The 12,621-nt window shown below is 37.5% G+C and overlaps 1 protein-coding gene across 2 annotated transcripts; it reads right to left on the bottom strand.

Annotated features, from left to right (window-relative positions):
• Nucleotides 1-1,311: 1,311 nt before the first annotated feature.
• LOC126599836 (L10-interacting MYB domain-containing protein-like) lies at nucleotides 1,312-4,326 on the bottom strand. 2 transcript variants are annotated; one of them, XM_050266289.1, is made up of 5 exons: nucleotides 4,175-4,326; nucleotides 3,724-3,776; nucleotides 2,812-2,937; nucleotides 2,078-2,441; nucleotides 1,312-2,002 (listed from the first exon to the last, which is right to left on the bottom strand). In XM_050266289.1, exons 4-5 carry the CDS (start codon nucleotides 2,408-2,410, stop codon nucleotides 1,427-1,429), a joined length of 909 nt encoding a protein of 302 aa, XP_050122246.1. In that variant the 5' UTR covers nucleotides 2,411-2,441; nucleotides 2,812-2,937; nucleotides 3,724-3,776; nucleotides 4,175-4,326; the 3' UTR covers nucleotides 1,312-1,426. The 2 variants fall into 2 exon arrangements, with proteins under 2 accessions (XP_050122246.1, XP_050122251.1); XM_050266294.1 differs by having other exon boundaries at nucleotides 2,078-2,422.
• Nucleotides 4,327-12,621: the final 8,295 nt, after the last annotated feature.

The raw sequence follows: 12,621 nt of genomic DNA, 5'->3' as shown, positions 1-12,621 counted from the left end.
GAATACCTCCGTATGTAGTTATGAAGAGCCATTGTAGCAATGACAATCTTCACTTGCTTATTGAACGGGTAATTAGGCATGTCCCTTAAAATTGCCCATCTTTTCTTCCATACCCCAAAAGTTCGTTCAATGATGCTCCTAAGAGAAGAATGTCTGTAGTTGAATACCTCTTTATGACCCGTTGGTTCGGCACCCCTACGAAAGTCCGGGAGATGATATCTTTCACCTTTGTATGGTCCCAAATAACCTCTCATTTGTGGGTACCCCGCATCTACCAAGTAATATTTTCCTGACAATTGAAAATTTTGTTTTGTATTGTAATAATTATACAAAGCAAGTATGTAAAATGTTATAATAAAAGTATGAAAATTACCATTTGGAGGCTTGGAAAAGTTTAAATTTGGATCCCGTAGCACGGATAGAAAAACCCTTGTATCATGTGCAGTGCCTTCCCATCCGGCACAAGCAAATGTGAATTGCATATCAAAATTACATGCAGCCATAACATTTTGAGTTGGTATTCCTTTCCTACCAATGTACGGAACTTGATCCAGAGGTGGTATTGAAGCCTCAACGTGCACTCCATTTATGGCACCAATACAATCCTAAAAATAATAACATAGAAGAAAACTGTCAACCTACACTTATAGTTTGCAAATAAGTTAGAAGACGAGTCAAACTTTACCTTAAAATAAGGCATGTATCTTGTATCTCTCCTTATTTCTTGAGGAATGCCACGAAACTCTGAATCCATTGGTTTGATAATATCTATTGCCATGTTACATACGATATCCAACATAACACCAAAATATCTACTAACAGTCTCACCAGAATGTTGAAATCTCTCTTGAGCTAATCTATTTTTCACACCATGTCCCAACATATGCAAGAACATTCCTAATATTTCAATTGCATTCATTCTCCTTGTACCTTTCAATCCATAATTAGTTTGCAAGTCATTGGATAATCTATAAAAGACATCTTTGTTCATCCTAAACATTCTATAACATCGCACATCATTTCCTTGTAGTACTTCCATCAACCAAATATTACCTGTATGGGAAGAATTCATATATGGAGTTTTGTGGACATATTTTAAATAATATGTTTCAACAGCTTTCGCTACAGCGCATATAATTACACCATCCTCCAACTCCTCAACATCATCATCAGAGGTGTTCATATTGAATATACCTGTAACCTAACACATAATTCAACATTCCACAAGTCATAATCTAACAATCACTAAGAAGTCATAATCCGACATTCAAGAACAAGTCAATCCGACATTCAAGAACAAGTCAATCCAACGTTTAACAAGAAATTATAATCCAACATTCAATAAACACAAAATACAAGCAACATTCAACACAGTCTTAATGCAAAGTACAAACCACACAAAGTCCTAATTCATAGTTATAGCTTCTTATTTTTCTTTGTTGAACATATATTTCAACCAAGTCAGCCGGACTTCAGGATCTTGGATCGTGGTAAACACCTCTCGCTTCTCTGCAGAACAAAATAAACATGTAGCAAACAACCATAACTCGCTAGGTGGCTCACAACCAGACAATTGTCCTACAACTGCTAACACTTCCGAAATACTACTACCTATATGCAGCGACCTCATCAATGAGTTTGCAGAACTCCTAGTTTCATAAGCTTCAACAAGACGGTCAATTTGACCACAAAGTTTTGCAGCACCTCCAATTTTTTTCCCTTTCTTATCAACTTTCTTCTTTCCCAATTCTCCTTGGTTAGCCGCTCTTTTTTTTCCCTTCCTACTTGCTTGCCTTAGATCCTGCATAGTCTCAGTTTCTTCCTCATCATATGAATCAATTTGTCCTACAGATTCCTCTCTTGACTCTGGTGGTAGTACTCCAGATGAAGGTGCCCAGGCATGTTCACCGGTAGCAACTGTAGTCGAGAACATCCTATCTAACTTTTCTTCCATCTCAGGACTAATGCCTTTTTTTCGCAATTTTCCATATTCTTTGTTTATCTACAAGTAAGAAAGAATATGATTAATACATATTGCATGATATCATAATACATATTAAAAGATAAATACACAAACCTGAATTTTATTATTCCACCACTCCTCAGAGGCATCAATAGTACCCTTGCTCGAATTCCACCCTAGGCCAGTTTCTTTACCAACTAGCTCTTTCCACAACTTCCACTCATTTTTAAGTGCATCCCACTTATTTTTCAGTTGCTTTCTTTCATAATCATGCCCTGTCTCTGCTTTGAAGTTAGCTCTAATATTTGCATATCCATTTTTGTCAAAGTGAGTGCCCGGACGATGTCCGGCCTCAACCTCCTTGATGCAAACATCACAAAATATAGATATATTGTGGGCATTCCATGTAGCTACAGGATTTGACGAAGATGCCCCCTTCTTTGCCATCGATACCAATTACTGATGGTACAATATTGACCTATATTATGCATATGATGAGGATGTTCAAAGTTAGGAGTAAAGATAGATGGTCCTTTATGTTTAAAGAAAGACAGGTAGTCTGTGCACATAAGCTCTGCCTATAGGGATAAAATCCCTTCCTCTGTGCACATAATCATGACAAAGGCTTGACTACTACCTGACCGTTTTACCATACTTGTTGGCTGAACAGAAAGAAACACACAAAAAAATGACTTTCCAATTTCCATCCTAATTTCATCAATTTCTCAGTAAACAAACACGAAAAAAAATAAAATGAGCAGCCAATTCAACAATTAACAAACAAATTACAGAGAATCAACTAAAAAAATCAGTGTAAACATATGGAGAAAACGAGAGAGAAATCTCACAGGTCTGAGAGGGAGTGAGAGCGCGCATGATTGGTTGGATTGGACACGAACCGCTCAGCGAGAGAGATCTCAAAGGAGTTGCAATGACGGGCAATAAAGGAGCACAGGAATTGAAAACTCCGTGGGCTGAAAACATGAAGCCAAATCAGAAAGCCAAATAATTGGGATAGTGCAGAAAATTAAAACAAAACAAACAAAACAAATTAGAGCAAAAAAAGACAAAAGGTCAACGAAAGCTTGGTGCCATAAAGATACAAAGAGAATCATTCTCCCTCCCTCCCTCCCTCCCTTCCTCCAGGGAGAGCAAGAGAGCAAAAGAGTGAGAGACAGCGGGAGGATGACACAATACCATATAGCAGGTGAACAAATTGCCCACAACTGGTCATCACATTGTATTCTGTCAATTTTGGTTTCATTAAGATTTTGTTTCTTATATAAAAGAATGATCTCAAAAGATGGAAAATTAGACCTTTCTATAAGCATATTATAAGTATATAATTCAAACTCCCACTACTTTTAGGTATTTAACATGACCGGCCAGTGGAAAAAAAACAAGAACTAGTCATTCTAATCCTAAACATAATTGTTAACGAATAAATCGTACTACAATTTTCTCAACTAGATAAAGGGGAACATTTTGGAGCAGAGAACAGGCCTGGAAATTGTCTCAACAACAAAAGTATATATATATGTATGCGATCCCAGGGAACAATTTTCTCAACTAGATAAAGGGGAACATTTTGTATGCGATCCCAACTACAAATACGACTACGTACAAATATATATATGCGATCCCAGGTACACATATACGACTACGTACAAATATATACCATCATAAAGAAAACATGATTAATTTTCCAACTTTCGGGAGAAAATCAATATGCATATATACAAGTAAAAGTATGGTTTTACCTTTTTAATTGCAAAGGCAGGAACTTGAAATAGAGAAGATATGACGAGAATAACTGGAGCAAAAACGAAAGTTTTCCAAATCAGAAGCACAGTTCACAGATTAGAAGCAGAGCAAAGCTTTATAAGAAATTATCCCTTACCTAAACCCAAATCAGAAGCAGACCTTCTAAAAAAATGAATAGAGAAGTAATCAAACTTCTCTCTCAAATTTTCTTGTTTCCTCCACAAACCCTAATTTTTTCCCCAATTAATTTTTTCCCGATTAATTTTTTCCACAAATCATATCACCTTCCCCATTTCATTTTTCCCCACCCTCCATCCCCAATTTTTTTTCCCGACACCCATACCCTCATCCCTTTGCTCTTCCCACCCCTCTTTCCCTCTCAATCTCCCATCCCCAAATTGAAAAATCCAAACAAATTAATAACAAACTTTTACAAGAGAAGCTTACCAAAGGAACCTGGAGAAACCTGGAGAACGAGAGATCGCTGGTTTTTGGAACGAGAGGACGAGAGGACGAGAGGACGAGAGGACGAGAGGACGAGAGAGTGGTTGTCGGGTATGCGAGAGCTCTGAGGCGAGAGTTGAAGGTCGGGTATGCGAGAGCTCTGAGGCGAGAGGGAAAAGAGGGGCAATTTTGGGTTATTGAAAATTTCATTAAACGTACTACTGTTCATCCGTGTTCTCAAAATAAGCTGTTTTTGGAAGCTGCTATTTGCAGCTTCTACTCAGCTTCAGGTTTTGGGCTTTTTTTCACCCTTAGCTTTGAAATAAAGCTGTTTTTCAAAGTTTACCAAACACCAAAATTGCTACCAGCTTTTTTTCACCCCAGCTTTTTTATTAATCACCTCCCCCCCAAACCTGACCTACGTCTAAAATTTACAAAGGATCCAAATCCAAATCTACCTTTTTTTCCTTTTTTTCGGGTTGAAAAAAAAATCCTTTAGACTACTCCAATGGTGCGCTAAATGCTAAGTCTTCCCAAACCATCTCCAACACATGCTAAAATATTGGGCTAAATGTCAAATGTTAAAGCTGGGCCAAATACCCCCCCAGAATTCCCTTCCCCCCCCCCCCCGCGTGATTGGACTCGCTGGCCATTGGGCCAGGGCCAAATACCCCCCCAGAATTCCCTTCCCCCCCCGCGTGATTGGACTCGCTGGCCATTGGGCCAGTCTCGACCCATTCACACTCCAATGCGGCCACCCAATGCAGTCCAACGGCTACATTTTCAATCTGATGGCTAGTTTTCACAGACCGTTGGTTGATCCAACGGTCTAGATTCAAATTTGATTTTTTTAAATATGTTATTTTAAAATACATTGAATCTAACGGCTGAGATCAAATATAATCAAATCTAACGGTAAAAAAAAAGATATAACGATCCAAATTTAAATCCAACGGCTAAAATAATTTAAAAAAAAATATTTAACTCAAAATTCACCAAAAAACTCTATAAATACCTATGTATTTGTTCAAACATCCACACAAAACTCAATTTTCTCTTACAATTTTTCCAATTTATCTTTCTACCATTTCTTTCCATTTCTAAATTGTTCAACATGGCAAGAAAGCATATTAGAGGTCGTAATTGGACCTATGAGGAAGATATTGCTCTATGCTTGACATGGGTTTTTGTTAGCGAAGATGATGTAGTTGGCACAAATCAAAATAAGAAGGTTTTGTGGGATAGAATCATTGTAAAGTTTCAAGAAAACTGCAATGGCGGCGGGCAGGATGGTGGTGGTGTTTATGATCGATGGAAGATTATCAACAAAGCATGCACTTTATGGAAGGGAAGCTTGGAGAGAGACGTGGTTGGCATGGCTAGTGGAAGGAGCACCACAAAAATTATGAGTTTTGTTCTTGATATTTTATTTGTCATGTACATAATATTATGTTGCAACTAATTATTTTTATGTATTTTTTGCATAGGGTGACAAAGCAATGGAAATTTACAAGACAAGAATAACACCAAAAAATCAAGTTTTAAAGTTGCAACATGCTTGGGACGTCCTCAAGGATTGTTCAAGGTGGGGAACCAATGCGGACCAACAATGGGGAATATTATTTCAACGTGAAGCTACACAGACAAATGTCGGAGATGAAGGTGTCTATGAAGGTGTCGATGAAAATAACAACATAGTACACTTAAAATTAGGGTAAATTACATAGTAGCCCCTCAGGTTTGAGGTCTATTGCAATCTTATACAACATTTTTAAAACATTTCACTTTCATACCTCAAGTACTATTTTATTTCAATTTCATACAACCGTTACATTTTCCATCCATGGATCTGTTAAATGCTGACGTGGCTGCCACATATATGCCACGTGGCTGCCAAATGTCTGCCACGTGGCAAATAAAATAATTTTTTAATTTTTTTAAAAAACCTGAATTTTCTAAAAATAAAAATAAAAAAAATTGAAACCCACATCTGTAAGAAGAAGAAGAGGAGGGAGGAAGAAAGAAAAAGAAAAAAAAAATAGAAACCTACTGCAAGAAGAAGAAGAGGAAGAAGAGGAAGAGGAAGAAGAAGAAGAGGAAGAGGAAGAAGAGATAGAGGTGGGGGGAGGGTCGCTGGGCACGGGGGGGGGGACGGGAGGAGGGTCGTCGGAGGAAGAAAATTAAAAAAAAAATAGAAACCCAGATCTGCAAGAAGAAGAGGAAGAAGAACAAGAGAGAGGAAGGGAGCTGGGTCGGGGTGGGGGCGCCAGGGGAGGACGGGAGGAGGGTCGTCGGAGGAAGAAAAAAAAAAGAAAAAAAAAGAAACCCGGATCTGCAAGAAGAAGAAGAAGAAGAAGAAGAAGAAGAAGAGGGAGGAAGGGAGCGGGGTCGGGGTGGGGGGAGGGTCGCTGGGCATGGGGGGGGACGGGAGGGGAGGAAGGGAGCTGGGTCGGGGTGGGGAGAGGGTCGCTGGGCGCAGGGGGGACGGGAGGGGAGGAAGGGAGCTGGGTCGGGGTGGGGAGAGGGGGGGACGGGAGGGGGGTTCTTCTTCTTCTTCTTCTAGTCGTTGGGGGGGGACAAATTTTTTTCTTTCTTTTCCTCCTCCTTCTTCTCCTTCTTTTCCTCCTTCTGATCGCTGGTTGCAGATGTGGGTTTCAATTTTTTTTTTTGGTTGAGAAAGTTCAGGTTTAAAAAAAAAATTTTATTTTATTTGCCACATGGCAGACATTTAGCAGCCATGTGGCATATATGTGGCAGCCACGTCAGTATTTAACAGATCTACGGATGGAAAATGTAACGGTTGTATGAAATTAAAATAAAATAGTACTTGAGGTATGAAAGTGAAATGTTTTAAAGATGTTGTATAAGATTGCAATAGACCTCAAAACCTGAGGGGCTACTGTGTAATTTACCCTTAAAATTATTACATAAATGCTTAACCAACATCATCAACGTTCACATTCTCAGCCCCATACATGCTCAATCAAATCCTTGTGGAGTGTGTCATGACATTGAGGAGCTTGAATTCTATTTAAACGTCTCATATACTCACTCAAGGTGACCCTATCCTGTTAGGTCTCATATGTGGTTGGAGCGAGATATTCAACATCTCTTGCAATAGCTCTCACATGTGTTGGTTGGTTATCATCTACATCTTCATCTGAATCTTCTTCAATTTCGATGTACTCATATTCCACAATCATGTTGTGCAAAATTATGCACGTCATCATGATTGAATGAAGGTCTTCGGACTTCCAAAATCGTGCAAGCCCTCTAACAATGGCCCATCGAGCTTGTAGGATCCCGAACGCTCTCTCCACATCCTTCTTGTAAAACTCTTGCCTCTGCGAAAATAATTTCTTCTTTGCACTATCGGGATGAGAAAAACTTTTGACAAAGGTAGATCAACTAGGATAAATATCATTAGTTAGGTAGTAACCTAGCTCATACCTATTACCATTTACCTTGTACCGAAATTCTGGTGCCTATCCATTGACAACATAATCGAACAAAAGAGAAGACCAAAGAACGTTGATATCGTGGTTTGATCCAGGGACGTCGAAGAAAGCATGCCAAATCCATGTGTCGTAAGATGCCACAACCTCGAGCACGATGGTTGGCTTGTCATGACAGCCCTTGAATTGGCCAGCCTAAGCAGTAGGACAATTTTTCCACTCCTACTGCATACAATCGAGACTTGTTATCATGCCAGGGAAGCCTCTTTTGTTTGCCTTGCGTAGAAGCCTTTTCAAGTCTTCACGATTTGGGTTGCGAAGGTATGTGGCTCCATATATGCCTTCAATTGCCTTACATAAGCACTTTAGGTTCTCAATAGCAGTACTTTCTGTAAGTCGGCAAAACTCGTCAGTTGAGTCTGCAGAGCACCCATTAGCTAGCATGAGAAAAACATATAAGGTGATAGACCTTGTAGGCATGCGGCATCTAACCTCTTTGCAAAGTAATGGTCATGATTGACAAATGCATTCAAGATGTTTTCAAAAAGCTCTCTCCTCATTCGAAACTACATCCGAAAATCATGAGCAGGAAATCTCAGACGCTTGATGAAATAATCTTTCATTATTCAATCATGACACTCTTCTTTATCACGTTGCACATATGAACACCCCGTGACAGAACCACGATGGCTAGATTCGCCATGGTGCTCAGATTGCATAAACGAGTTGATAAGTTCAACTTCGACGTTGAACAATTCTGCATCCTCAATCTCGATCCTTGCTTGGTATTGTGCCATTTGCATTGTCATGTTACGCCTTCTTCTATCACCCATTGATAAGATATTGAGGATTTTTAAGAAACAAAAACTCTTTGAAAGTTGAAAGATTGGTGAATATAGAGGATGATTGAAGGTTGAAAAGTTGTGTGATCAACAAATATTGGACATATGTTTATATAGAGGATGATTGATGAAAGTTGAATGGTTGGTGAAAGTTGAAAGTTTGGTGTTGAACAATTGGTGAATTGAAAGTTTGGTGTTGAAAGGTTGGTGAATTGAAAGTTAGCCCAGGGTTGAAAGATTGGTAAAAGTTGAAGGCTTGCTTTGTGGAAAATTTAGTGATTTTTCAATATTTATCGGAATATAAATTTTTTTAGATTAAAATGTTCATAAAATTAATTTACGATAGTCTACATATTTATTAAAAAACATTAATTTAAGAAAAAAAATAGCCTCAGTTCATTCTTTAATAATCTCGGGCTAAAATTTTAGGCCAGAACAGCTAGAGCAGAAAAGCTGTTTCTGGGCTAAAAGCTAAATTTTATGGAAACAAAATAACTTACATTTTATGGAACTCCATTAGTTTTGAATCATTTCATAGAGAGTCAAAAGCCCAAACCCAACAACCCAAAAATAAGCAAACTAAAATTTTAAAATTTCAATCCATGCTGCTGAGGCACCTATTAATTATCAGAGCCCAGTGAACAGAAATTTTAACGGATTTATACCCCTACCATCAGCTCAACCCTTATTCGATCATTTATGCATGAGCACTTTCAAAAATATATTTAGAATCATTTTTATACTCTATTAATTGAATCAGTTTGTATCATTTATTATTAGAATTAATTTAACTATTTGTAGAATCTGTTTTGTATTTTATTAGTAGAATCAATTTATGTACTTTCAAAATCGGTTTTGTAATTTGTTAATAGCATCAGTTTATATAACAGCTTAAATATCTGTAAAATAAGTTTAATTATTTGTAGAATCAGTTTTGTATACTTTATTTATAAAATCAGTTTAAATACTTTCAAAAAATTTCTTGTGAAAAAAACCCTTAAACTTACAACATGAACCCAGATCGTTGCGCACCTTTGCTTGAACCAGTGAAACAAGAGCCGCTCAAAACTCTTGCTTCACTTGTACTCCAAATTCGTATCCCACAAGCCTAGAAAAAGAAAAAAAAACAACAAAAAAAATGAGAGATATCAAAAGAGAAATCAAGAAAAGAACAAAGATGGGGCTATGGTACTATCAGCTCACTATAAAAACAATTGTTGTAAAAAATGAGGGGTATTTTCATAATTTTGGCTCCAACGAAAAGTCTACGATGTTACATATCCGCGTTTATAAATTTTGTTTTGGATTTCGAATTGCAGTATTCATCTTGGGTATGAAGTAGGGCTCGATTTTGAATTAATAAGGGTTTGCCATTAGGTCTATGCGTGTGGGTCGTTCTTCACCCAAAATAGGCATGTTGGGCTGCTGTACTTTGGGCCTAGATTGAGGGTTGTTATTTTGCACCCGGGTGTTGATGTGAATGGCGTCAAGGACATTGTACGTTGATGTGAAGGGTTGGGCAGTTGACAGAGCATTGATGCGTAAGGTAACAGCCGCAGAAAGAGATATAATTTCCGAAGATTTCTTTGCCTAGGGTTGCTGCTTCATCCCGATTCAAAAGGTAAGAAATAGTTTAAGGATTTTTTTTCATTTGTTATTTCGTTGTTTGACAATTAGAGATCAAATGGAGCAATTTGGAGCAGTTTTGGACTTGGATGGGATAGCATCCGTGGATAGCATACGAGTTGGATGTTTTGGTGTTCAAAAGGTGTTAAACATGTGCTAAAATCTAGAGAAATTAAAGTTGAGGCTTGGAAGACAAGGAATTGCACAAGAAAGAGGAATCCTAGTTGGAGTGAAACGTTATCTTATCCTATCTTATCACCAGCTGCAAGGAAGAATGCTAATCGCATTACGACACTCTCCAACTGTTTCTTAGAGTCCTAAATAATTCAAAACGGGTTATCCCTTTCCACCTTGGATTCAGCTGTGCCCGATATATATGAAGTGTCCTGCAACGTTTTAGTGTGTGCCGCGCCTGCTTTTCATCCATTGAAGTTGCTGGAATTTTTAGAGTTCTTTCTTTTGTTGTTTTAAGTTTCAATGTTTATTTTAAATTGCTTTTCAACTATGATGAACATGTGTAACTAAGTTTCTTTTTAGTTAGAGGTGAATCCGAAGCCATGATCATATGGTTTATATAAATTGATTACATCCAGTTATTGTTTCATAATACATGAATGCGATTTACTTATCTATTTTATAGAAAACTTATTCTTGTATGTTTATTAAGGATGTATACTTAGTTTGCATGCATGAATTTGATGCTAGAATATAAGGGAAGTTCACATAATTGTTATGAACTTATGTTTGCAAGTAATAAAAGTCACTACTCATGATTGAGTTAAAGTAAATCATTGGGAGGAGTATCATGCTTTTCAAAGTTACGAGTGCTTCATCAAAGCTTATGATTTTCACAAAAATTAATGATCTTCAAGATGTATCTCTATCATGCTTTTCATAGTTAGGGAACTTGAGAAGAGTTGCATCACTGAGTCCAATTCATTGAACTTAGAAAAATCTGAGAGTTAATTAGTGTTGTTCACAGTTAATTTGGGGCATTGTCATTCATGGTTTATAGGAAGAATAACTAGAAACCGTTTTGTATGCATATGTTTCATGTGTGGAGAAAAATCCTTTAGCTATCCTTTCATCCCTATTTTATTCACTACTTAATTTACCTGCTGCCATTTACTTTTGTTTTAATTAAATTCATCCAAAACCCCTCAGTCACTGTTTTGTTGTTAGTTCAACTTAGTTTTCAGTTTTATAAGTTTAATTTGATTAGCATCCTTTCTAATCCCTGGAATAGAACGATCCCTACTTACTCGTACTACAATTGCATAATATACAAGGTTTAATTTGTGTGTTAGTTTCTACCACATCAATTTTTGGCGCCGTTGTCGGGGATTCGCAAAATTGCTAATCTTCCCCTTTGTTACTATTTGTGTCTTTTTATTTTTGTGTTTTTTTATTTTTTTGATTTTGTTTTGTTTTGTTTTGTTTTAGGTACTAGTTTATGACTCAGAGTTCTCAACCTGTTTGTGGAAATATATTAGACATTGACGACGATTTTGAACGAACTTTGAGAAAGAAGAGGAAGCAACCATAATTCAATCCACCTAGTTTTAGTTCCGAATTCGAATTTGAAGTTGAAACTGAAATGGAACCGGAAGAGGAACAAGAAATGGTTGTTGACAATTGAACAATTAAGTCACTTTTAGCCTCGGGATTGGATAATGCCGTTCCCTTTTACATTTAATATCCTATAGCAGTTCAAGGCAAAACCAATGAGTGTGTATTGAAGTCTAGTTTACTGCATTACATTCCCAAGTAGCATGGGCTGTCCATGGAAGATCCGAACAAGCATCTCAAGGAATTTGAAGTAGTGTGCTCGAGCATGACACCTATTAATGTGGATGAGAATATTTTAAAGATGAAGGCCTTTCCATTCTCTCTTTTGGAAAAGGCTAAAGATTGGCTCTTTGAATTATCACTTGGAACCATCACTTCTTGGAAAAGCATGAAGAAAGCATTTATAGAGAAATTCTCCCTACTTTAAGAGTCATTCTTTTGAGGAAGAAAATTGGTGGAATTCAACAAGGCCAAGACTTTAGTTGCATCTTGTCCACAACATCAAATGAAGAAGGATCTTTTAATTCAATATTTCTATGAAGGACTACTTCCACTTAAGAGATAAATGCTTGATGCTTCAATTGGAGGTTCTTTGGTTGACAAAGCCCCAATTGTTATGAAGATTTTAATACGAATCGTGCCTTGAATGCACAACAATATAAAGGAGTTATAGAAAGAGAACATGCACGCCCAATTCAAGTCAATGAGGTAAGTGTTATTTCAGAACTTCCATCTCAAATGGCTAATCTCACTACTCTTATATCATAGGTTGTCGAAAGGTCCAAAGTGCAAAGTGTAGCTACATCTGGCGTGTGCTTTATGCAAGAACATTTTATTGATCCATGTCCTCAATTAATAGAGAATGGGGGATGAGAAAGTGCCAATCTCGTCGGTTACCAAGGCCAAAATCAACCAAGGAATGACCCATTTTCCAACACTTAAAATTCGGGTTGGAGAG

This window comes from Malus sylvestris, chromosome 2 (genome assembly GCF_916048215.2).
Source record: "Malus sylvestris chromosome 2, drMalSylv7.2, whole genome shotgun sequence".
Taxonomy (NCBI): domain Eukaryota; kingdom Viridiplantae; phylum Streptophyta; class Magnoliopsida; order Rosales; family Rosaceae; genus Malus; species Malus sylvestris.
This window is presented reverse-complemented; position numbering and strand designations above follow the sequence as displayed.

Bases quoted from the DNA above. Each gene is read 5' to 3' on its own strand.
- LOC126599836 (XM_050266289.1), bottom strand. From the start codon at position 2,410: ATGGCAAAGAAGGGGGCATCTTCGTCAAATCCTGTAGCTACATGGAAT. The intron at 2,003-2,077 runs GTTTGTGTATTT...TCTTACTTGTAG, and splicing joins GGTGGAATAATAAAATTCAG to ATAAACAAAGAATATGGAAA.